Source organism: Salmo salar, chromosome ssa01, assembly GCF_905237065.1.
Source record: "Salmo salar chromosome ssa01, Ssal_v3.1, whole genome shotgun sequence".
Taxonomy (NCBI): Eukaryota; Metazoa; Chordata; class Actinopteri; order Salmoniformes; family Salmonidae; genus Salmo; species Salmo salar.
This window is the reverse complement of record NC_059442.1, coordinates 87777842-87804934: the sequence shown is the minus strand read 5'-3', so window position 1 is coordinate 87804934 and position 27093 is coordinate 87777842. Positions and strand designations below refer to the sequence as shown.

The 27093-nt window shown below is 42.0% G+C and overlaps 1 protein-coding gene across 3 annotated transcripts; it reads right to left on the bottom strand.

Annotated features, from left to right (window-relative positions):
- Window positions 1-3330: 3330 nt before the first annotated feature.
- On the bottom strand, window positions 3331-9166 carry LOC106608911 (zinc finger protein 3). 3 transcript variants are annotated; one of them, XM_014207123.2, is made up of 7 exons: window positions 9002-9166; window positions 8227-8423; window positions 8013-8114; window positions 7094-7189; window positions 6861-6971; window positions 5697-5820; window positions 3331-5566 (listed from the first exon to the last, which is right to left on the bottom strand). In XM_014207123.2, exons 1-7 carry the CDS (start codon window positions 9027-9029, stop codon window positions 3975-3977), a joined length of 2250 nt encoding a protein of 749 aa, XP_014062598.2. In that variant the 5' UTR covers window positions 9030-9166; the 3' UTR covers window positions 3331-3974. The 3 variants fall into 3 exon arrangements, with proteins under 3 accessions (XP_014062598.2, XP_045579753.1, XP_045579757.1); XM_045723797.1 differs by having other exon boundaries at window positions 5697-5751; XM_045723801.1 differs by lacking the exons at window positions 3331-5566; window positions 5697-5820 and having other exon boundaries at window positions 6445-6971.
- Window positions 9167-27093: the final 17927 nt, after the last annotated feature.

Here is a 27093-nt window from a genome sequence, read left to right as displayed (position 1 = left end):
CACGGTCTCCTCTGAACAGTTGATGTTGAGATGTGTCTGTTATTGAACTCTGTGAAGTATTTATTTGGGCTGCAATTTCTAAGGCTCTAAGGAACTTATCCTCTGCAGCAGAGGTAACTCTGGGTCTTCCATTCCTGTGGCAGTCCTCATGAGAGCCAGTTTGATCATAGCGCTTGATGGTTTTTGCGACTGCACTTCAAGAATCTTTCAAAGTTCTTGAAATTTTCACCGTTGACTGACCATGTCTTAAAGTAATGACGGACTGCCGTTTCTCTTTGCTTATTTGAGCTGTTCTTTGCATTACCAAATAGGGCTATCTTCTGTATACCACCCCTACCTTGTCACAACACAACTGATTGTCTCAATGCATTTGAGCCAGTAAGAAATTCCACAAATTAACTTAACCTGTTAATTGAAATGCATTCCAGGTGACTACCTCATGAAGCTGGTTGAGAGAATGCCAAGAGTGTGCAAAGTTGTCATCAATGCAAAGGGTGGCTATTTGAAAAATCTGAAATGTAAAATAGATTTCTGTTGAAAAAAGTTTGGTTACAATGATTCCATATGTGCTATTTTATAGTTTTGATGTCTTGACTATTGTTCTACAATGTAGAAAATAGTAAAACTAAAGAAACCCTTGAAGGAGTATGCGTTCTAAAACTTTTGACCGGTAGTGCATGTATACACTGTATTTTAGTCTGTTCTGCTCTGACATCGCTCGTCCATATGTATATCGTCCTAATTCCTTCCTACTTAGATTTGTGTGTTTATATGTTGTGTAATTTGTTAGATTACAGCACTGTCGGAGCTAGAAGCACAAGCATTTCACTACACCCGCAATAACATCTAATCACATGTATGTGACCAATAAAATTTGACTTGAGTTGTTTCTGGACGGGCTTAGAGAAGCGGTGAGACGACTGCAAAGGCAATGCAATTCGCTTGTTAGATAGCAACGTAACACTTATAGGAAGTGTGTTTCTTCAACTGCCATATTCAATAAAATAACGGGAATGAAATCAGAGGGGAACAGAAATGCTACATATCTGTAATAACAGAAAGACACAAAACATGTTATACGTTCTGGAACGAGTCCTGTTGCCGCACAAAACAATACGTTAGGACATAGCCATACCTAGCTAGCTATAAATATGTTACCGTTCCCCCCAGACATGTGTTTTTACATGTCTCGCCACTGCAGTAACCGGGAACTTTGATAGGGTGATCGAAAACGGCAACTATTTTTGCTGACGTGTACGTTGTCGAACAAGACTGGAGACCTATTTAGAAGTAACACCACAAATCAAAGTTTGTCGCGTACACATATGAGCAGATGTTAAAGCAGGTGGAGTGAAATGCTTATTTAGAGCTCCAGCAGTGCTGTAAGTATACAATACTATTACACAAATCCTCCCCCTCCAAAAGGAAGCAAGACATTAACAAATATCAGAGCGAGAGCTAAGACCTTTATAACTAAAATTAAGACACACCACAGCCTGTCGTTTCAAATGGGAACACATATGCCATAGTGGCCAGAACAAGAAAGGAGGTGGGCAGAAAAATTACATTACATTAAAAGTAAACATTACTCACAACAGTGCCAAAATACATGTCTATAATATGTGGCAAGAACAATTGTGAAGTTTTTGTAATTACCTGGATTTCTGCATAAATTGGTCATAACATTTGATCTGAGCTTCACCGAATTCACAACAATTGACAAAGTCTTTAAACTAATAACGCATAATTGTTTGTGCGTTTTCATGTCTTTATTGAACACAACGTGTAAACATTCACAGTGCAGGGTGGGAACAAGTTTGCGAACCCTTGGATTTAATAGCCGGTTGGCCCTCCTTCGGCAGCAATAACCTAAAAAAATAAAAAATTATCTGTAGTTGCGGATCAGACCTCCGTCGATGATAGCAAGCTGTCCAGGCCCCGAGGCAGCTCAAACCATGATGCTCCCTTCACCATACTTTACAGTTGGGATGAGGTTGATGTGTGCTGGGCCTTTTTTTCTCCAGTGTTGTGTTCCTTCCAAACAACTCAACTGTAGTTTCATCTGTCCACAGAATGTTTTGCCAGTAGCGCTGTGGAACAACCAGGTACTCTTTTGTGAACTTCAGACATGCAACAATGTTTTTTTTGGACAGCAGTGGCTTCTTCCGTGGTGTCCTCCCATGAACACCATTCTTGTTTAGTATTTTACGTATCGTATACTCGTCAATAGAGATGTTAGCATGTTCCAAAGATTTCTGTAAGTCTTTAACTGACACAAGGATTATTCTTAACTTCATTGAGCATTCTGCACTGTGCTCTTGCAGTCATCTTTGCAGGACAGCCACTCCTAGGGAGAGTAGTAACAGTGTTGAACTTGTTCTCAACTAGCATACCTGGTTAAATAAAGGTGAAATAAATAAAAATGTATAGACAATTTGTCTTACCGTGGACTGATGAACATCAAGGCTTTTAGAGATACTTTTGTAACCTTTTCCAGCTTTATGCAAGTCAACAGTTCTTAATCTTAGGTCTTCTGAGATCTCTTGTTTGAGGCATGTGAATAGCAAACTCAAATGTTGTGAGTGTATTTATAGGACAGGGCAGCTCTAACCAACATATTCAATCTGGTCTCATTGATTGGACTCCAGGTTAGCGGACTCCTGACTCCAATTAGCTTTTGAAGAAGTCATTAGCCTAGGGGCTCACATACGTTTTCCAACCTACACTGTGAATGTTTAAATGATGTATTCAATATAGACAAGAAAAATACAATAATTTGTGTGTTATTAGTCTAAGCACATTGTGTTTGTCTATTATTGTGACTTAGATGATCAGATCAAAGTTTATGGCCAATTTATGCAGAAATCCAGGTAATTCCAAACGGTTCGCATACTTTTTCTTGCCCTGTACAGTAACGATAGTTCAAGTTAAAAAAGGGAAAATAAACATAAATATGGGTTGTATTTACAATGGTGTTTGTTCTTCACTCGTTGCCCTTTTCTTGTTGTGAACAGGTCACACATCTTGCTGCTGTGATTGCACACTGTAGTATTTCACTCAATAGATATGGGAGTTTATCAAAATTGGATTTGTTTTCTGTGGGTCTGTGTAATCTGAGGGAAATATGTGTCTCATATTTGGTAGTGAGTGGACAAGCCAACCGGATGCTTCACATTTATACATCCGGTGAAATATGTCTCATTGTTCTGTCTGTGACGAAAGGTACCTGTCCTCTGTGTCCTGTAAGAGTGTAGTTCCCATTGCGCTATAACATAATGTATGTAGCCAGTTCCTCAGCGTAGCCACTAAGCAAGAGCCAGTACAGAGAAGTTGTCAGGAGCTGCGCATTGTGTTACTTTATTGTAGGGAAACCAGAGCACACAATTATTTTATTGAGTCTATTCCAGCCAACGTCTATATCCTCTGAATAAGCCTATCAGAGACACTAGTCACATTATACATACAATACATATACAAATGAGCTAGCTACTATAAGCATGATTATTACAAAATATTTAAATCACACTAATTCAAGGCTTTTTATTTACACTTGAAACATCAAACTCATGCATCAGAACAGGGCCCAGGGGTCTTGTATGGACCAACTTAAAAAATAAACATTATTGGGTGTAATTTTAAAAGTAATTTTTATATATATTTATTCACTCAACAAACACAATGACTAAACTACCATTCGATGTGTTACATCAGTGCTTATAGCTTTCATTATTTCCAACTCTCGCCCCTAAAAGCATTGCAGGGATAACTGTTCCCCACTATGTTAGAAGTTCAGAACACAGGGACAACATTTTTCATTACTAACATCTATATAGTCTCAAAAATCCGAGACCTTGGGAGCACATGACAATGGAACATTGTGGGAGGCAACACATCTGTCTTCAGATACTAGAACATCTATACACAAAAAAATGCAATCAAAGCACAAAAAAAAGAATCCCTTGACTTGAATTTGCTCAGTGTTCTTTCCTGTCATGTGCTTTCAAAAGTTCTGTCCGACTGAAAGCTTTCTCGCATCTTAAACATTTGTAGGGCTTCTCTCCCGTGTGAGTCATCATGTGTCTTTTCCGTACCCTTAAGTCAGAAAAGTTTCTCCCACAGACAGAACACGGATACGGCTTCTCCCCCGTATGAGTTCGCATGTGTCGAGTGATATAACAATTTTGCGTAAAACCCTTCCCACAGATTTTGCACTTATATGGCCGCTCTCCAGTATGATATCTCATGTGTACCCTCAGTTCCTTTGGAGATCTGAAACCCTTCCCGCACTCTGACTCTGTGCATTTAAAAGGCCTCTCCTGAGTGTGAATCAGGTCATGCCTTGTCAATGAGGACATGCTAAGAAACAGCTTACCGCAGTATGTGCATGGATAACGCACCCCAGCATGACAGATTTTCACATGACTTACCAATGCCCTCTTCTCCCCGTAAGATTTGTCACACTGGGAGCAGGAGTGTTTATCTTCGGGTTTGCTGTGAACATTTAGCATGTGGTTTCTCAGCGTTGTTATGTTGATAAAGCCTTTTCCACACTCCCAGCAAAGGCATTTCTCTCCTGTGTGTATTCTTTCATGTTCGGCAAGAGTCGTTGATGATTTACATTTCTTTGGACAGTGGGAACACTGGTAAGGGAGAGTGTGAGTCCTCTCGTGCCTGACAAGATCTGATAACTCAGTGTAGCTTTTCTCACAGTAGGTGCAGAGGAATGGCCCGCTGAATTTATGGACATCCAGATAGTGTTTCTTGATGGGCTTGACACCATTGAAGCTGTTTTCACACATGGTGCATTTCAAAGGGTTGTGCACCAGCTTATGCCTGTCAAGCTTTTCTATGTCTGCGAACATCCTTCCGCAAATGCAGCACACTTTTGACTCTTTCTGTTTTAGGTTCTGGATAGGCTCCCCTGTGTGGATTTTCTGGTGCCGCTTCATGTCTGCACTTCGACTGAAAGTCTTCTCACAAATCTGGCACTGCTTGAATGTATATTTTTCAGAAAATTCTGTGTCGGTTTGTTTCTGTTCTTGTGTTAGAAATGTCTTCATCTTCAGCCCTCTGTTTCTTCTTACTGGTAAAAAAGGCAATAATATCAGGTTGGTAGTGTCAACCCTTTGTAGATCCACTGAGGGCTGGTAAAGCACAGAGGATATGATCACAGACTTGCTGTTGATTACGCTAAGCATTTGTTCTCCATGACTTCCACTGGCTTTGTGTGTCTTTATTTTACGCTTTTTGAAAGATCTCTTTTTCCCGACACTTAAATCTTCAAAAGGCTGCACCATCCCGTCTTCCCCGATAACCATCACCGTTTCGTACTTTGGTTCCACCTTGCCTGTCTCGGGGTCCACAAACTCTGCATCATCCTCATCACTAACAGAGGATCTTTTGTTTTTCTCACATTCCCCTGACCTGCTATCCACCCCCTCTTCTCTTTCTTTTACATCCATACTTTTTCTTTCTTTCTCCACCTCTGTTGCAATCACCACCCGTTCCACAGGAGGAAGACAGAGAGCTGAGAGAATGCAGTCCCCATCGGTGGAAGATGGAGGGTCTGTGAAAGAAGGAAAAAGGGAACCAAAACTCAACCCAGTAATGCTCAATAGAAGTAATTTGCCATTGGGTGTGTCAAAACGAATCCATCATATTAAGCATGAAAATTATGGGTTCTGTGAGATGCCTACCATGGTTGTCCAGCGGGCCAAGGTCTCTGTGGTACTGAAGTAGGGTTTTCATCTGCTGAGGGTGAGACACAGACTCAACACATTCCTCCAGAACAGAGGGAACATCGCTGAGCAACAAGGCAGCCTGACACAACGAGGAATACAGAGTTAGAAGGAATATAGGTAGAATTCACACAATGCCTAAGTGTCAAGTCCATGGTTCCTCTATACCAGTGGTCTCTAACCTTTTCTAGCATGAGAGTTACCTTTAAAAATGAAACATGTCAAAAGCTACTTGTTTTGTTCTAGCTTTCGAATAGAAACAATGTTCTCTTCTCCTGCGCAACTCTTCACCAGGTCCTTAGTGTACAAGAGAAAGTAGTACACTATGTTTTCTGTCAATATACCTGGTAAAATAATGGTTAATAAACAACTTCCACCTGCAATTTTTATCCTCAAATTACATTTTCCGTTAAAATAAAAAACCTGGTTTTAGATTTTTTTGTTTTTCACTCTCAAAATTACAATTGTTCATAGAAAAACAACAAAATGTGATGTTCTGAGTCCATATCAATGGCTAATTCCCCTTTAATCCCATCAGATGACCATTTATTTTTAGGTCTGGAAGAAAACTAACAAATTTGGTTCTTCAAGTGTAATTCCCCTTTAATTGCGCATCTGGCAAGTGAGGAATGTGCGAAGGTTCTGTACTGCTGCTGCTCATTTCATGGCAAAGTGTGCAAATAACAAATAATAGATACAAATTATATACTTCTGCCAGGTAAGCCTACATTGCAGTTAACATTTTATTGAGAAGGTTTGGCTGCATATTTCTGTCAACCCACAAGACAGTTATCACATCAACTGGCTACACACAGAGTGATAGACAAACGTGTGCACCACACACAAGCAATATTTCTGGAAATAAAGATATTGTGTTAGGTTTGGCTTTTTAAGTCAATAGTGGCTAACAAGGGGTGTGATCATGTTAATGTTGCGTTGATTAGATAGTTGCTAGGAGCTTGCGGTGTCTGTTACTCGTGAGTTTTGTTTGTCAGTTTGCCGTGGAACACGTGAAAAATGCATGTACTTTCAGAATTGTTAGGCAAGCTACTCATAGTATGGCTGCGATCGACCTGTTGAAGACCCCTCCTCTATACGAGTTTAGTTTATTTCTACTAGTACCTGTTGGAAGTTTGATACAGGAACTAGCTTCTCAAGTCTCGAAAGAAATTGCCACATGAGTTTCTGAATGGCTGCATCATAACTGGGACCAAATTCTACAGGAAAAACATCCTAAAACAGAGTAAAGAAATATGAGCTATGAAAACCTCTCAGAAGATATTATTATTTAAATTGTTGAAATACAGTAATGTGAAAATGATCCATGGCTATTCCATACCCTCATACTGACTGACCTGGAAGAAATGTTCTCTCTCATCAGGGTCTTTTAGAAGGGTTTGAACCAGCCCCAGGAAGTTGGATTCAGATAATCCTACCTCTGCATCCGTCGCCTGAAACACAGAATATAAACATGTTGCCTTCATCAGGACATCTAGATGATAGCTTGTCATTTAGGCTGCATATATTTTTTCCATAATGTATCATTGTCTTATAAGAAATACACTACATGAGCAAAAGTATGTGGACATTTACAGTTGGCACTATGCATTCGGCAGGTAGCTTTCTTCTGGTATCCACCAAACCTAGATTAGTCTGTCAGACTGCCAGATGGTGAAGTGTGATTCATCACGCCAAAGAACGCATTTCCACTGCTCCAGAGTCCAATGGCGGCGAGCTTTACACTACTCCAGCCGACACTTGGCATTGCGCATGGTGATCTTAGGCTTGGGTGCGGCTGCTCGGCCATGGAAACCCATTTCATGAAGCTCCCGACGAACAATTATTGTGCTGACGTTGCTTCCAGAGGCAGTTTGAGCACTCGATGGTCCCGTTCTGTGAGCTTGTGTGGCCTACCACTTCGGGGCTAAGACGTCGTTGCTCCTAGATGTTTCCACTTCACAATAACAGCACTTACAGTGGACCGGGGCAGCTCTAGCAGGGCAGAAATTTGACAAACTGACTTGTTGGAAAGGTGGCATCCTATGACGGTGCCACGTTGAAAGTCACTTAGCTCTTCAGTAAGGCCATTCTACTGACAATGTTTGTCAATGGAGACTGCATGGTTGTGTGCTCAATTTTATACACCTGTCAGTAACGGGTGTGGCTGAAATAGCGGAATCCACTCATTTGAAGGGGTGTCCACATACTTTTGTATATATCGTGTATTACTGACTGATTTAGATATTAGCTGAGTCTCTGCCCTAAGGAGCTCACCTGTGTCCCCCAGAGAGGTGTGAGGGTCTGTATCCTGTCCAGGTGTGGCTGAATGGTCTGGAGGTCTGTGATCGGCTTGGAGCGACACAACTCTAGGACCAGCTGAAACCAGCGCAAACCAGTTAGGATACTTATTTGGGACAATAAACATGACTAAATGTGATCATATGCCATCGTTCCCCACATAATGATGAACACTAGTTCCATCCCTCACCCGTGCTCGAAGACCCAGAATAAGTTGGGCCCTCTGTCTGTGGTTCAGAAGCTCTGGAACCATCTCTGTGACCATGGTAACAAACTCATCCAGCATCCCATAATCCATCACGTGTCTCTGCTGAACCGTCTGCCAGATGGCAGCTGAGACCAGCCGCAGTGGTGGGACCATGAGGCGCAGAGAGTGGAGAGGAAGACCTGAAAAAGAGAAGTTGACTTAGTTTTTCACAAATCAATGTATAAGCACCTATTATTGCACATCACAAAACACTCTAGCTTGTGTAACTATTTTTACAATTCTATGTGATTCATTGTCGAGAATGTTGTGAGTGTGAGAAACATCATTCATCCAGAAACAACCCCTAGGTCTTTCCCTTATTAGAATAATTGAGTCTTCCTTTTGATTAACGTAGGGGAGTTGAACAAAGCGTGGATCTACAATAAAGAGGACAGGTAGTAAGGATTGTTTCTGGATGGGCCTAGAGATGCGGTGAAACGACTGTGCAAAGTAGCAAAGGAATGTTTGCTAGCTAGCAAGCCAACACTTCAAGGAAGTTTATTTCTTCAACTGCTTACTGTATTTAATAAAAGAACGGGCATGAAATGTTGCACATCTGCAATAACAACTGAAAAAGGACATGCAAAACATATTTTAGACGTTCTGAAACGAGTCCAGTTACCGTACGAAACAGTAAGAAGTTAGACATAAATATATATATCTAACGTTAGCAAGTATGTCCGATATAGCTCTAGTATCGTAGCTATAAACATTTTACCATTCCCCCCAGACATTTGTTTTTGCATATCTCTCCACTGCAGTCACACCAGACACCTGGAAATGCAATAAGGTGATCGAAAATAACAACTACTTTTGCCGATATGTGCCACTGTGCGTGCGTTCTCGAACAAGACTGTGGGGGACCTATTAAGATGTAACACATGAGGTCCTTGTAAATATGTAGTTCCCTTCTTCCTTCGATGAGGTTTAAAACGGCGGTTGGCATCCAATAAATGTTGCATTACCATGAAGTCAAATCGAATTGTATCAGTAACATGCGCCGAATACAACAGGTGTAGACCGTACAGTGAAATGATTACTTTCGAGCCCCTAACCAACAATGCTTTAAAAAAAATACTTATAAGAAATAAAAGTAACAAATAATTAAAGAGGCAGCAGTAAAACAACAATAGCGACACTACATACAGGGGGGTGCCGGGGTAATATGTAACGTTACATGTAGGTAGAGTTATTAAAGTGACTCCACAAATTTCTTGTTAACAAACTATAGTTTTGGCAAGACGGTAAGGACATCTACTGTGTGCATGACACAAGTCATTTTCCCAACAATTGTTTACAGATTATTTCACTTGTAATTCACTGTATCACAATTCCAGTGGGTCAGAAGTTAACATACACTAAGTTGACTGTGCCTTTAAACAGCTTGGAAAATTCCAGAAAATTATGTAATGGCTTTAGAAGCTTCTGATAGGCTAATTGACATTAATTTAGTCAATTGGAGGTGTACTTGTGGATGTATTTCAAGGCCTACCTTCAAACTCAGTGCCTCTTTGCTTGACATCATGGGAAAATCAAAAGAAATCAGCCAAGACCTCAGAAATAAATTGTAGACCTCCACAAGTCTGGTTCATCCTTGCGAGCAATTTCCAAACGCCTGAAGGTACCACATTCATCTGTACAAGCAATAGTACGCAAGTATAAACACCATGGGACCACGCAGCCGTCATACCGCTTAGGAAAGAGACACATTCTATCTCCTAGAGATGAACGTACTTTGGTGTGAAAAGTGCAAATCAATACCAGAAAAACAGCAAAGGACCTTGTGAAGATGCTGGAGTAAACGGGCACAAAAGTATCTATATCCACAATAAAACGAGTCCTATATCGGCATAACCTGAAAGGCCGCTCAGCAAGGAAGAAGCCACTGCTCCAAAACCACCATAAAACAGCCAGACTACAGTTTGCAACTGCACATGGGGACAAAGATCATACTTTTTGGAGAAATGTCCTCTGGTCTGACAAAACAAAAATAGAACTGTTTGGCCATAATGACTATCGTTGTTTGGAGGAAAAAGGGGGAGGCTTGCAAGCTGAAGAACACCATCCCAACCGTGAAGCACGGGGGTGGCAGAATTATGTTGTGGGAGTTCTTTGCTGCAGGGGGGACTGGTGCACTTCACAAAATAGATGGCATCATGGGGTAGGAAAAGTATGTGGCTATATTGAAGCAACATCTCAAGACATTAGTCAGGAAGTTAAAGCTTGGTCGCAAATGGGTCTTCCAAATGGACAATGACCCCAAGAATACTTCCAAAGTCGAGGCAAAATGGCTTAAGGACAACAAAGTCAAGGTATTGAAGTGGCCATCACAAAACCCTGACCTCAATCCCATTGAAAATTTGTGGGCAGAACTGAAAAACGTGAGTGAGCAAGGAGGCCTTCAAACCTGACTCGTTACACCAGCTCTGTCAGGAGGAATGGGCCAAAGTTCACCCAACTTATTGTGGGATGCTTGTGGAAGGCTACCTGACACGTTTGACCCAAGTTAAACAATTTAAAGGCAATGCTACCAAATAGTAATTGACTGTATGTAAACTTCTGAACCACTGGGAATGTGATGAAAGAAATAAAAGCTGAAATAAATCATTCTCTCTACTATTATTCTGACATTTCACATTCTTAAAATAAAGTGGTGACCCTAACTGACCTAAAACAGGGAATGTTTTACTAGGATTAAATGTCAGGAATTGTGAAAAACTGAGTTTAAATGTATTTGGCTAAGGTGTAGGTAAACTTCTGACTTCAACTATATATGTTCTATTATTACTTTGTCGGGCAAAGAATCAACATCAAAAGTCAAAAGAGCAGACAAGGACTCTTCTGTTTCACCACTCACGCCACCCTGTCTGCGTCGCACCAAAGGACGAGCATCACAAACACCCGGAATCTTTACCTTCAGTTGGTCAACTTTTATATTTACTGATACCCTGTTATCACACCTTTCATTGGTGCCCTTTTCTTGAGAACAAAACAATTCATGTTTCTTGCACCCATTCGCTTAATGAGGAGCACCTTCTCCATCTGACCTGCAGTAACACAAACAATTATCACAAGACCACTTCTGTTTATCCTCACCGATTCCACAGCACCCAACTCTGTTTTCACCCACCGTGAAACCACAAATGGATCAGCCAAAAGGCAAGAGTCCACTTTTTCCATAAACTTCACTCCTACTGTCACAGACGCATCTTTATCCTGACCCTTGGTGTAAGCTTTGGGCTAAGAGAACTTCACCACACCTAGCACCTCAGATACTTCACCCTCATTCACTTCCATTTCTCCTCCTGTCGTCAGCTCACTCTGCTCACACTTTCTACCATTCTTCTTTAACAAACCATCTCCCTTTTTTCTGCAATTTTTAACCTACTCAAGCTCACCCTCTTGCTCCCTCTCTCTCTTAGGCCTCCTCTGCCTCTCTTTTTCCCTCCATTCCTCTTCTGTATTCCAAGTATACGTCTCCTTATGATAATACTGCACTTTTCCTGACATACATCTTATTCATGCCTTCTCAAGGGAACCCATTTAACCGTACAATCAGCACGAACCCCTTGGGATGTAGCGCTCAACAGTGCATCCCACTTATAAAGCAGCTGCTTTGTCTTGATGCTCTTCTTTTCTGTGTAGTTCCCATTGAGCTAAAATCGAATTGATGTAGTTCATCAGTGTAACCACTAAGCAAGAGCCAGCACAGAGTCAGGAGCTGTGCGGTGTTATTGAAAATGTATTTCACCTTTATTTAACCAGGTAGGCTAGTTGAGAACAAGTTCTCATTTGCAACTGCGTGTGTTAATTTATTTTTAGGGGAACCATTGCAGATTATTTTATTGAGTCTATTCCAGCCAATTTACAGTGACTTCAGAAAGTATTCAGACCCCTTCCCTTTTTACACATTTTGTTACATTACAGCCTTGTTCTAAAATGGTTTTTAAAAAAAAGTTTTCTCGGGAATCTACACACAATACCCCATAATGACAAAGTGAAAACAGGTTTTTAGAAGTGTTTGCAAATGTATTAAAATTCAAAAACAGAAATACCTTATTTACATAAGTATTCAGACTGTTTGCTATGAGACTCAAAATTGAGCACAGGATGCACCTGTTTCCATTGATCATCCTTTAGATGTTTCTACAACTTGATTGGAGTCTACCTGTGGTAAATTCAATTGATTGGACATGATTTAGAAAGGCACACACCTGTCTATATAAGGTCTCACAGTTGACAGTGCATGCCAGAGCAAAACCAAGCCATGAGGTCAAAGGAATTGTCCGTAGAGCTCCGAGACAGGATTGTGTCGAGGCACAGATCTGGGAAAAGGTACCACAAAATGTCTGCAGCATTGAAGGTCCCAAGAACACAGTGGCCTCCATCATTCTTAAATGGAAGAAGTTTGGAACCACCAAGACTCTTCCTAGAGCTGGCTGCCTGGCCAAACTGAGCAATCGGGAGAGAATGGCCTTGGTCAGGGAGGTGACCAAGACCAGATGGTCACTCTCTGGGAGAACCTTCCAGAAGGACACCCATCTCTGCAGCATTCCACAAATCAGGCCTTTATGGTAGTGGGCTGTCATATATCTTTTACTGAGGAGTGGTTTCTGTCTGGCAGCAGCTCTGTCTGGCAGAAGCCACTCCTCAGTAAAAGGCACATGACAGCCTGTTTGGGGTTTGCCAAAAGGCACCTAAAGCCTATCAGACCATGAGAAACAAGATTCTCTGGTCTGATGAAACCAAGATTGAACTCTTTGGCCTGAATGCCAAGCGCCACATCTGGAAGAAACCTGGTGAAGCATGATGGTGGCAGCATCATGCTGTGGGGATGTTTTTCAGCGGCAGGGACGAGGAGACTAGTCAGGATTGAGGCAAAGATGAATGAAGCAAAGGACAGAGACATCCTTGATGAAAACCTGCTCCAGAGTGCTCAGGACTTCAGACTGGGGTGAAGGTACACCTTCTAACAGGATAACGACACTAAGCACACAGCCAAGACAATGCAGGACTGGCTTCGGGACAAGTCTCTGAATGTCCTTGAGTGGCCCAGCCAGAGCTCGGATTTGAACCCGATTGAACATCTCTGGAGAGACCTAAAAATAGCTGTGCAGCAACGCTCCCCATCCAACCTAACAGAGCTTGAAAGGATCTGCAGAGAATAATGGGAGAAACTCCCCAAATACAGGTGTGAATACTTCCCGAAGGCACTGTATTCATTCTTGTAATAAGCCTAACAGAGACAGTGGTCACATTACAAACAATAAATATGCAATAAGCTACTTTAAGCATGATTATTAAAAAAGACGTTTCAATCACGCTCATTCAAGGCCTTTTATTTACACTTGAAACATCAAACTTATGTATGAGAACAGGCCAGAGGGTCTCATGAGGTACAATAAAAAAATAAACATGATTTGGTGTGATTTTATGTTGTCTCATTAAAAAATATATAAATATGGATAGATTTTTTATTTTCTTTTGGAAAAGTTTTATTGTTGCATTTCCTTTACTAACAGCTCATATTTTTGTACATCATTTTATACACATAAAAACGGCATAAAAGCATAAAAAACAGCATTTGAATATTACATTTCAATTTGTTAAAAAGTACATGTTGTTAGAAACAACCATGAATAAAATATTTTATTTCTTGTAAAACATCCAATCTGTAAAGGCCATTTAAAATGTGCACAAATTATTTAACAAAGATGAAACATTTTTAAGACATGAAAACATGTTAAAAAGTCACTTTATTCAAAAAGCTGTCTTCGTCCTTTGTACAGGAACGGGGTGGGTCCTTATCAAACTCGCCTCCTTCTGCTCTTCCGGATCAATTACTGTCCTGTCCTTTGGGGCCCAGAGGAGATCCCTCCCCTAGGTGCATCGCCCTAGGCGCCGCAGCGCTGTCAGGCCGTCGCCGCCGGGACCTTGGGTGTTGTGGGGGACCCTTCGCCTGGAGTCGAGGCCCCGTTTCTTCTGTACCACCCCGGGGGGGTGGTCTCTACTCGTTTTGCTACCAGCAGGTTGCGGGAGGACCACAGTGCATCCTTCAGACACGCGAAGGTGGGCCAGAGCTTAGTGAAGGCCTTCGGTGGAATAGGCCTTCGACCCACCCCATACAGCACAAGCTGGGGCGTTAGGTCCTCCCCTGCTGGCAGACACAGGGACATCAGGGGGCCTGCTTCCTTCCACAGGTCCCTGGCGGCTCTGCACTCCCAGAGCAAGTGCCTCACCGACTCATCTTGGCCGCAGCCTGGTCGGGGGCACGCGGGTGTCCTCGCCATGCCCCGGGTGTGCATAACGGCCCTGACCGGGATAATCTCATGGGCGACCATCCAGGACAGGTCCCGGTGCCGGTTCAGCAGAGCAGGATAGGCCACGTTGCGCCAAACCGTTGTGGGCTCGCCTGTAGCAAGCCTGCGCACTGGACACACTGGTTCCCGCTCCTGCACAAGAGAGAGAAGAGAGCGGTGTTTAGTTAAAACTGTGACTGCCTCTTTTTCCAGTTTAAAATGTCTTAAAAACTTTTGGAGCTGGACGTAGTGTGTGGGGAGCAGGAAGGAGACTGGGGCTCCCAGGTCGACTGGGATCAGCCTCAGGGTCCTGAGGTAAGATCCCAGCCTGAACTGTGCGAGGGCCTGGGTCTTGTTGTTGACCGGGGAGGTTGCAAGAGTGAGGTGTAACGGTGTGCAGTGGCTGCCCAGGAACAAATAGAGGTCAGGCAAGCCTTCCCCCCTCGGACCTGGGCCTCTTGACCACCTCACTCTTCAGCCTCTCCCACTTGCTTCCCCCACAGGAAGTGAAAGACCATTCATTCCAGAGCTAAAAGAGTTGTTCGTGGGGAGGTAAAAACAGAACTGATTAATATAAGTAAAATCACAGCTTTAATGATTAAAACCTTGCCCTCAAAAGTCAGCTATCGAAGTCCCCAAAAACCCAGTCTCTGTCTTACTGTTCCCAGGATCCCACTCCAGTTGTCGCTTCCTCGTCCCTCCTGGTCAAACTTTACCCCCAGTACCCTTATGTCAGTCATTTTAACTGTCAGTGGTAGTCTGGTCAAGTCCGGGTCTGCCAACGGTCCGAAAAATTGGGCCTCTGTCTTGTCTCTGTTCAGTCTCGCCCCAGAGGCTCGTCCGTACCAGTCAGTCCTGTCCAGGATCCTGTCGACAGATAAAATGTTGGTGCATAAAATGTTGACGTCGTCCATGTAAAATACGCACTTGGCGGTCATCCCCCCACTCCCCGGGATACCCACCCCACTGATCTGTTGGTCCTTTCGCAAGACCTGTGCCAGTGGTTCGATGCAGGCCACAAACAGAAGAAGAGATAACGGGCACCCCTGATAGAGGCCGCAGTGTACTCCCACTGCTTTTGACAAATGCCCATTTACAAGGATTTTAGTGGTAATGTCACCATACAGCAATCCCACCAAAGCTAGAAACCTTTCAGGGAACTCCATTTTTTGCAGTACCTTGAAGAGGTACTGGTGCGAGACCCGATCAAAAGCTTTTTCAAAATCTAAATTTAGGACTACAAGCCGCATGTTTCTGTCTCTCGCATAACAGATAGCATCTCTGATCAGTATCAGGCTGTCAGTGATCTTCCTTCCGGGAATGGCACAGGTTTGGTCCGGGTGGATCACCTCCCCTAAAACACAAGACATTCTGAGTGTTAAAACCTTAGTAATAAGTTTACAGTCAAAATTTAAAAGGGTAATCGGACTCCAGTTTTTCAGGTCAGTCCTGTCATTTTCCTTGTGTAAAAGGGTTACGATACCTACTCTAAAACTGTCAGGTAGTTTGTTGAGTTGTTCAAAGTCAGTAAAAACAATCAGAAGTTCATCACAAATATGGATAGATACAACAAACACATTGTGCGTGTTCCAGCAGATCACTTTTGTCAAGACGTTGACCAAGGTTAGTCACCGCCTTTTGAAGTGTGTTGCATTATGGGTATACACATTTTTACGATTACATCTACTGCATGACCTTTACAACAACCATGATCAAAAGATCATGCCTTTTTGATTGCAGTCGACTGGAAATTTCTGCAGTTGCCCCATCAACTGCAACTTAAAGTCGGAACCAAAGCATTGCGGGAGACAACCTTCTTCAGTTTTTTTTGGAAGCAAAATGTTCATAAATAGTTGATGTCTCCACCTATCATTGGTTATTATCAATGCATCTTTACTGTTTTGTGTGGATGACAATTTAGAGCTTAAATATAGCATAAATATTTTTCAAATACTGCAGAACTGTCATTCGCCATGGATGTTAAAAAAAATACTAATAAGCTGAGCTGACTGAGCCTACTTCTGTGGGTGCTCGAGGTTATCAGGAAAGAGAAACCAGACACATGTTCATTCCTCATCTGGAGCACTACAAACAAAGGACAATGAAAACATTTACAAAACTCGTAATGGTCATAAAATAAACCAAAACTTGTTTCTTACATGTGTAGCAGGTTGTAAACGACGCAAACAAATTTTCCAGTCTGAGAATGAGAACAACAAATTACTGTATACTAGGGATAGGCGTCCCATCAACGGGACAGTTGTAAATCATGCAGCGCCGTGTGTCACGATCGCAGATTTTGGAGAAACAAAAAATGTCGGTACATATAAGTGTCTTATATCGGCCGAAAGCTTAAATTCTTGTTAATATAATTGCACTGTCCAATTTACAGTAGCTATTACTGCGAAAAAATGCCATGCTATTGTTTGAGGAGAGCTCCTAACAACAATACACTTTTTCACTGCGATAGGTTTGATAAATTCACCTCTGAAGATGAAATGTGTAGTTACATTCTGAAATCTTGCTCTGATTTATCATCCAAAGGGTCTCAGAGATAACATGAAGTGTTGCTTTGTTAGATAGAATCATTTTTCATATCCTAAAAAGGTCCATGTAGCATGCACGATCGATTTTGTATTTCCATTCGTTCAATTTACAAAGAAAGGAATCTGTGAAAATCTAACCCTACATGTTGTTTCAACCAGTCAAATCACGTTCGTATTTATTCCTCAGAGATCCTAGAACGTAACCAGACTTCACTATATCATTAGGAGTGTAGTATATCCTATAGGACACCAAATTTGGTCAGAGAGCGACCCTTTCATGGCGCGCCAATGATGCGGGCGGTCTTCACTTGATTGACTGTAACTTTGTCAAATAAGCAAATAAGCACCAATCAAACAAAGCTAGCTAGATAGCCAATGAACTGGGCTTTCAGGGAGTAAACCCTGTATCTGTCGCAAAATTTTGCTGCTAACCTTGTGCGACAGCAAGCCTTTTCCTTTTGGACAAAAATTACAAGAATATGGAGAGTTATGAAGTTATGAAAACTGGGTGTTTTGCAAATGTTGAACTTACAATATGGCTACTAATACTGGAAAAGCTAAATCAAAGTCCAAGTATACAGATTTGACGATATTCTTGCAGAAAAATGTAATGTAAATGTCCCCTTCGCGATTTGCCCAAATGTACCTGGGTGACACACTAAATGTTATGTAGCTTGCTCATACTTCAAGTTATCAGTCTGAAACTTTGCACATACAATGCTGCCCTCTGGTGGACACCATCGGAACTACAACCAGAGTGATGGCTAGATTTGGGACCTTTCAAAGATGGTGGTAGAAAAAAAGTTGTTGTTATTTTCCTTTGTATTTTCTTCTACCAGATCTATTGTGTTATATTCTCCTACATTCAATTCACATTTCCACAAACTTCAAAGTGTTTCCTTTCAAATGGTACCAAGAATATGCATATCCTTGCTTCAGGGCCTGAGCGACAAGCAGTTAGATTTGGGTATGTGATTTTAGGCGAAAATTGAAAAAAAGGGGGCTTTCCTGTCGGGTCGCGTCAATTCGAATCTGGTATTAGGATATAAACAAACCATGCAACTTAGTTTTGCAATGATTATTTAATTAATCTTTAAGTAAATAGAATGATAGTACAAATGGAAAATATGATGTTCGTATATACGGTCTCACTGTAACACCATGCAGGGCAAAACAGCGAAGAGAACGTCACATCCTTTGTTCTCCCTTATATACTCTGACAGAGATAGTTCCCGCTCATTGCTGGCCTGTCAGAGCGAGGATGAGCGTGGTTTAAACTTCCTCATCCTATCGTCGGCGTGCAGGCTGGTCCCAGCCCCGTGACGCACTTCCTGTTGCCGGGTGTAGTTCTTGTCTTCAGCAGTTGACTTATCCCTAGTTTATATACTTAATATTGGAGCATAGCTCCTCCGTTTTATATATATATATATATAATATAACGGAGAAGCTATGCTACAATATTAATATATATATATATATATATATATATATATATATGCAAACAAATAGCCAGTTCAACCCTAACAATCCCGAAGAAGATTTATTTTAATACATGCTTTTAACATAAATGTATGTAACCATATGACGGGGGATTAATGGTACATTAACTAGGCCTACTGGTGACCTATATAATGGGGGAATTGATAAAATAATAAATAAAGGGCAAACTCACACAATGAAACAATGAATGTGCAAGGTATTACGGGGAGAAAGCTGTGCGCATTCTGGAGAGCTGTGCATGCATTCTGGAGAGAGATGTGCCATATCTTTGCCACACACCCCTCTCCTTGTTGCAACATTTTAAATTATACTCAAGACACATTATCTTTACACATATTTTAGATCCTTATCACTGACAGCGCAACTCAATCATCTAGACCTATTGCCACGCAATTTGCTGGCTTCCAAAACACACTTGTGATTTCAAACACAGCTACTTTTTAAAAGAAGCTAATGACCCTCTGTGGCGAAGTCATGCTCCCTGGCGAAGTATTTTGAATTATTTATTTAGAAAGCATTAATTATAGCCTATAATTTTGGCGAAACATCAATTTACTTTAGGCGAATCCACTTTCCTTTACTATTCGCAAGGGGCTGAAACCTGAGATCTGTTTATAATGACGAGATTGTCATGTCTCCGCCCTGGGAGTCTTCATCCCAAAGGCGGAAGGCAGGAGACAAGTTTAGGTCTGCATATTATGCAGACGAGCCCTCAGCGGTCTACTCGCATTAATATTTTTAATGACCGGTATACACCCACACCATTCTGTTGTTTGGGTACGCCCACACAATTCCAACACACAAAAGCTGCATTTTAATATGCTTAATTTTCCTTCCAAAAGGTAATTATTTCACTCATATTGTAATTAATTATATGAACAAAAATATAAACACAACCTGCAACAATTTCAAAGATTTTACTTCATATGAGGAAATAAATCAATTGAAATAAATTCATTAGGCCCTATTCACATGACTGGGAATACGTACATGATTCTCTTGGTTACAGATACCTTAAAAAAAAAAGGCCATCCCAATGTGCCTCAGGATCTCGTCGCGGTATTTTTGAGCATTCAAACTGCCATTCGATAAAATGTAATTGTGTTTCGTTATCCGAAGTTTATGCCTGCCCATACCATAACCCCACCATGGGGCACTCTGTTCACAATGTTGACATCAGCAAACCACTCGCCCACGCGACGCCATACACATGGTCTGCAGATGTGAGGACTCTTATTTTGCAGAAAATAATCTGGGCTCGTGCTGCCAGCGTAATATCCTGCTGCTAGGAGAACAGCTAATGATCGCGTGCTAAAGTAGGAGTTGACTGTACTGATAGTGACACTGTTGTCTGTGGTGATAGAGTTAACTTTGGAGTTGGCCATACTGATAAATGCATAGATCAGTATAATTTGACAACAGATGATAAATTAAAATAAGTCTGTTTAATCACCAAATCTGACACATAAACTGTATGGCAGTGGCAGGGATGTTGGCAAGGATCAGAAAGTTGACCAAAAATAAAATGAGGGTACAATAACATTGTCTGGATTATCATGCCCTTTCAAATTGCAAAACATTCCATTATGCAGCATAATTAAACCTTTTAGTTCATATTTTGGTTGGAAGTTGCCAAAACGTTGCAATGGCTAATTGGAAAACCCATTGTCACTAAACATCGTGTAAAAATTCTTATGAATATGTGGGACAAGAATAGAAATAATCAGATTAAGGAACAGGTCGAGTTGACCAACCCTTTGAGCTGTCACCTATACAGTACATTCGGAAAGTATTCAGCCCCGCTGACTTTTTCCACGTTTCGTTACGTTACAGCCTTATTCTAAAATGGATTTAAAGAAATGGCCCTCAACAATCTACACACAATGCCCCATAATGACAAATATATATTTTTTGTTGTTGTTGTTGCAAATGTATTAAAAATAAACAGAATTATCACATTTACATAAGCATTCAGACCCTTTACTCAGTACTTTGTTGAAGCGCCTTTGGTAGCGATTACAGCCTCGAGTCTTCTTGGGTATGACGCTACAAGCTTGGCACATCTGAATTTAGGGAGTTTCTCCCATTCTTCTCTGCAGATCCTCTCAAGCTCTGTCAGGTTGTATGGGGAGCGTCTCTGCACAGCTATTTTCAGGTCTCTTCAGAGATGTTCGATCGGGTTCAAGTCCGGGCTCTGGCTTGGCCACTCAAGGACATTCAGAGACTTGTCCTGAAGCCACTCCTGCATTGTCTTGGCTGTGTGCTTAGGGTCGTTGTCCTGCTGGAAGGTGAACCTTCACCACAGTCTGAGGTCTTGAGCACTCTGTACAATGCTCTGTTCATCTTTCCCTCAATCCTGACTAGTCTCCCAGCCCCTGCCACTGAAAAACAGCTCCACAGCCCGATACTGCCACCACCATTCTTCACCATAGGGATGGTGCCAGGGTTCCTCCAGACGTGGCGCTTGGCATTCAGGCCAAAGAGTTCAATCTTGGTTTCATCAGACCAGAGAATCTTGTTTCTCATGGTCTGAGAGTCCTTTAGGTGCCTTTTGGCAAACTCCAATCGGGCTGTAATGTGCCTTTTACTGAGGAGTGGTTCCGTCTGGCCAATCTACCATAAAGGCCTGATTGGTGAAGTGCTGCAGAGATGGTTGTCCTTCTGGAAGGTTCTCCTATCTCCACAGAGGAACTCAAGAGCCCTGCCAGAATGACCATCTGGGTTCTTGGTCACCTCCCTGATCAAGGCCATTCTCTCCTGATTGCTCAGTTTGGCCAGGCGGCCAGCTCTAGGAAGAGTCTTGGTGGTTCCAAACCTCTTCCAGTTAAGAATGATGGAGGCCACTGTGTTCTTGGGGACCTTCAATGCTGACGAAATTCTTTGGTACCTTTCCCCAGATCTGTGCCTCCACACAATCCTGTCTCGGAGCTCTACGGACAATTCCTTTGACCTCCTGGCTTGGTTTTTGCTCTGACATACACTGTCAAATGTGGGACCTTATATAGACAGGTGTGTGTCTTTCCAAATCATGTCCAATCAATTGAATTTACCACAGGTAGACTCCAATCAAGTTGTAGAAACATCTCAAGGATGATCAATGGAAACATGATGCACCTGAGCTCAACTTCGAGTCTCATAGCAAAGGGTCTGAATACTTATGTAAAAGAGGTATTTATGTTTTTATTTGTTATAAATTTGCTAACATTTAAAAAAAAACAGTTTTTGCTTTGTCATTATGGGGTATTGTTTGTAGATTGATGAGGAACATTTTTTATTTAATCCATTTTAGAATAAGGTTGTAATGTAACAAAATGTGAAATAAGTCAAGGGGTCTGATTACTTTCCGAACGCACTGTATGGAATGAGATAGGAGATGAGGATGACAGTGCAACACAGTCAAAGACAATAAACTTTGTGCAAGTCTTCATGAAATGCCAGATGGCTCTTTTCAACATCAACAAAAGCATCTAATTTGACCTCTGTTATACCACACTGAACAAAAATATAAATGTAACATGTAAAGTGAAATAAAAGATCCCTGAAATTTTCCATACGCACAAAAAACTAATTTCTCTCAAATTTTGTGCACAAGTGTGTTTACTTCCCTCTTAGTGAGCATTCTCTTTTGCCTAGATAATCCATCCATCTGACAAGTGTGGCATATCAAGAAGATGATTAAACAGCATGCTCATTACACATTACCTTGTGCTGGGGTCAATAAAAGGCCACTCTTAAATGTGCAGTTTTTCCACAATAACGCCACAGATGTCTCAAGTTGAGGGAGCGTGCAATTGGCATGCTGACTGCAGGAATGTCCACCAGAACTGTTAACAGAGAATTTAATGTTTATTTCTCTACCATAAGCCGCCTCCAACGTCGTTTTAGAGAATTTGGCAGTACATCCAACCGGCCTTACAACCGCAGACCACGAATAATCACACCAGCCTAGGCTACTTCACCTGTGGGATCGTCTGAGACCAGACACCCGAACAGCTGATGAAACAGTGTGTTTGCACAACCGAAGATTTTCTGCACAAACTGTCAGAAACAGTCTCAGGGAAGCTCATCTTTGTGCTCGTTGTCCTCAGCAGGGTCTTGAACTGACTGCAGTTTGGCATCGTAACCGACTGCAGTGGGCAAACGTTCACCTCCGATGGCCACTGGCACGCTGGAGAAGTGTGCTCTTCCTGGATTAATCCCTATTTCAACTCTACCGGGCAGATGGCAGACATTGTTTATGGCATCGTGTGGGTGAGCGGTTTGTTGATGTCAATGTTGTGAACAGAGTGCCCCATGGTGGCGGTGGGGTTATGCTATGGGCAGGCAGAAGCAACGGACAACGAACACAATTGCATGTTATCGATGGCAATATGAATTTACAGAGATACCGTGACGAGATCCTGAGGCCCATTGTTGTGCCATTCATCCGCCGTCATCACCTCATGTTTCAGCATGAAAATGTACAGCTTCATGTCGCAAGGATGTGTACACATTCCTGGAAGCTGAAAATGTCCCAGTTCTTCCAAGGCCTACATACTCACCAGACATCTCACCCATTTAAGCATGTTTGGGATGCTTTGGATAGATGGGTACGACAGTGTGTTCCAGTTCCCGCCAATATCCACCAACTTCACACAGTCTCTGAAGAAGAGTGGGACAACATTTCACAGGCCACAATTAACAGCCTGACCAACTCTATGCGAAGGAGACGTGTCACGCTGCATGAGGCAAATGGTGGTCACACCAGAAGCGGACTGGTTTTCTGATCCACACCCCTACCTTTTTTTTAAGGTATATGTGACCAACAGATGCATATCTGTATTCCCAGTCATGTGATATCCATAGATTAGGGCCTAATGCATTTCATTTGACTGATTTTCCTTGTATGAACTGTAACTCAGTAAAATCTTTGAAATTGTTGCATGTTGCCTTTATATTTTTGTTCAGTGTAGATGTAGGGGACATTGCCATTTATTCTCTATTTAACCATTGTCTTTCATTAATCATCTTCATTTTCTTGATACTCTGTCTTCCACCGACGGGGACTGCATTCTCTCTGCTCTCTGTCTCCCTCCTGTAGAAAGGGTGGTGATTGCAACAGAACAGACAGAGTCAGAAACACCAGTATCATCCTTGAATGTCTTCATGGATACATTCACCAAAGAGTTGGAGGTGGACTCTGCAACATTGACAGAGTACACAGAGATGGAACCGGGGACAAGTATGGATGTAGTAGAAAGAGAGGAGAGGGTGGAATGTGAGAGAAACAACAAACTATCTATAGAGTTTGCTGACCTTGTGGACCATGAGGACATGGAGGTTCATGCCGGTAATGAAGAAGAGAAGGTTGTGGGGAACTCCTCGAGGCCACCAGTACACCACAGGACCCATCTTAGCAACCTAGCCAGACCAAAACACACAAACAGTAAAAAGTATGCCGCATTTGCAAAAAGTGTTTGCCAAAATCTAGCAGCATGAAAGTTCACATGAGATCCCACTCAGATCTGCACCTTCACACATGTCCTCATTGTGAGAAGAAATTAATGTTCCTAATAACACTAAGCGCACAAGAACTCACCGCCAACCCACTCTTCTGTGCTCTGTGCAGAAAGATGTTCGCAGACCCCCCAAAAATAGAAATGGATCAGCTGGTATTTTATTTTCTTATTTAACTCGGCAAGTCAGTTAAGAACAAATTATTATTTACAATGACGGCCTGCCGGGGAACAGTGGGTTAACTGCCTTGTTCAAGAGCAAAATGAACAGATTTTTACCTTGTCAGCTTGGGGATTTGATCCAGCAACCTTTCGGTTACTGGCCCAATGCTCTAACCACTAAACCACTGACAAAACAAAGCTGAAATTGCACATGCTGTGTGTTCATAGCAAAGCCGAAGATAAACTCTTCTGCTTCCAGTATGACAAATCTTATGGTGGAAAGAAGGCGTTGTGGCAACCTGTCATGAGCAAAATCCATCCACCTGATAGGTGTGGCATATCAAGATGCTGATTAAAGAGCATGATCATTACACAGGTGCACCTTGTTCTGGGTACAATAAAAGGCCACTCTAAAATGTGCAGTTTTGTCACACAACGCAATGCCACAGATGTCTCAAGTTTTGAGGGAGCGTGCAATTGCCAGTGAAATTCTTAGATTGGGGCCTAATGAATTTATTTCAATTGACAGATTTCCTTATGACCTGTAACTCAGTAAAATATTTGAAAATGGTGCATGTTGCATATATATTTTTGTTCAGTATAATTGATACGTATACACCAATCAAACACAGGGAGGAGGAGAAATGCAGTGAAATGTAAATATGGTAAGGAATGTGTCACACAGCACAAGAAACCCTAAACTGTTTTGTTTCTGTAAATCACAAAATAACAGCAAACAGCAAGGATTGTGTTGACTCTCCAGATAGTCAAAATGATGTTGAATCTTCTATTTTTCTATGCAACTCAGAATCATGACAAGTTAAGTAGAGTGACTGCAAAATGGATTTAGTCTTAAAGGGAACTGTGACACAGTTATACATTCTATTGTTTGTGACAAGGTCAAAATTAAAAATGGTACAAAGAGATAATGTAAATAAGGCTCAGGTACAAAACCTATTGCCTGCCTGTTGAGAGTTTAAATGAGGGAATGTCAACTGCTCAGAGAAGACCCTCAGACTGTCAACTTAATATGCAAAATGTACACACTTTTGAGGATAAAGAACCTGTTTCTGACGAATGGGAGAGGATCCCTTCAGAAAGAAGTGGTAGGTATTTTAAAAAGTTCTCATGGGTGGGCCTATTTGCACCGCCGAGAAGCGGGGTCCAGAACAGTCGGATCCGCAGCCTCTGCCTTTTAAAAAAACATAGCAGTTGTGGTGTTGATGTGCTTATAAGAGGGCAATATGGATACACTATTTCACAATGGCATGCGAGACTATGTTTTACATGAGTTATCAGAGAGGAAATTACTTAGTTGAATGAAGTTAAGGTTTTAATTTTATTTATTTCACCTTTATTTAACCAGGTAGGCAAGTTGAGAACAATTTCTCATTTACAATTGCGACCTGGCCAAGATAAAGCAAAGCAGTTCGACACAGAGTTACACATGGAGTAAAACAAACATGCAGTCAATAATACAGTATAAAAATAAGTCTATATACAATGTGAGTAAATGAGGTGAGATAAGGGAGGTAAAGGCCATGGTGGCAAAGTAAACACAATATAGCAAGTAAAACACTGGAATGGTAGATTTGTAGTGGAAGAAAGTGCAAAGTAGAAATAGAAATAATGGGGTGCAAAGGAGCAAAAATAAATAAATAAATAAATACAGTAGGGGAAGAGGTAGTTGTTTGGGCTAAATTATAGATGGGCTAAGTACAGGTGCAGTGACCTGTGAGCTGCTCTGACAGCTGGTGCTTAAAGCTAGTGAGGGAGATAAGTGTTTCAGTCATTGGCAGCAGAGAACTGGAAGGAGAGACGGCCAAAGGAGGAATTGGCTTTGGGGGTGACCAGAGAGATATACCTGCTGGAGCGTGTGCTACAGGTGGGTGCTGCTATGGTGACCAGTGAGCGGAGATAAGGGGGGACTTTACCTAGCAGGGTCTTGTAGATGACCTGGAGCCAGTGGGTTTGGCGACGAGTATGAAGCGAGGGCCAGCCAACAAGAGCGTACAGGTCGCAGTGGTGGGTAGTATATGGGGCTTTGGTGACAAAACGGATGGCACTGTGATAGACTGCATCCAGTTTATTGAGTAGGGTATTGGAGTCTATTTTGTAAATGACATCGCCGAAGTCGAGGATCGGTAGGATGGTCAGTTTTACGAGGGTATGTTTGGCAGCATGAGTGAAGGATGCTTTGTTGCGAAATAGGAAGCCAATTCTAGATTTAATTTTGGATTGGAGATGTTTGATGTGAGTCTGGAAGGAGAGTTTAAAGTCTAACCAGACACCTAGGTATTTGTAGTTGTCCACATATTCTAAGTCAGAAACGTCCAGAGTAGTGATGCTGGATGGGCGGGCAGGTGCAGGCAGCGATCGGTTGAAGAGCATGCATTTAGTTTTACTTGTATTTAAGAGCAGTTGGAGGCCACGGAAGGAGAGTTGTATGGCATTGAAGAGCGTCTGGACGGTTGTTAACACAGTGTCCAAAGAAGGGCAAGAAGTATACAGAATGGTGTCGTCTGCGTAGAGGTGGATCAGAGAATCACCAGCAGCAAGAGCGACATCATTGATGTATACAGAGAAAAGAGTTGGCCCAAGAATTGAACCCTGTGGCACCCCCATAGAGTCTAACAGAGGCCCGGACAACATGCCATCCGATTTGACACATTGAACTCTATCAGAGAAGTAGTTCGTGAACCAGGCGAGGCAATCATTTGAGAAACCAAGGCTATTGAGTCTGCCGATAAGGGTGTGGTGATTGACAGAGTCGAAAGCCTTGGCCAGGTCAATGAATACGGCAGCACA

Coding starts and splice junctions, on each gene's coding strand:
- LOC106608911 (XM_014207123.2), bottom strand. CDS start 9,029: ATGCAAAAACAAATGTCTGGGGGGAATG. Junction 8,115..8,226: donor TTCTGGGTCTTCGAGCACGG/GTGAGGGATGGA, acceptor CGCTGGTTTCAG/CTGGTCCTAGAGTTGTGTCG. Junction 7,190..8,012: donor CACCTCTCTGGGGGACACAG/GTGAGCTCCTTA, acceptor TCTGTGTTTCAG/GCGACGGATGCAGAGGTAGG.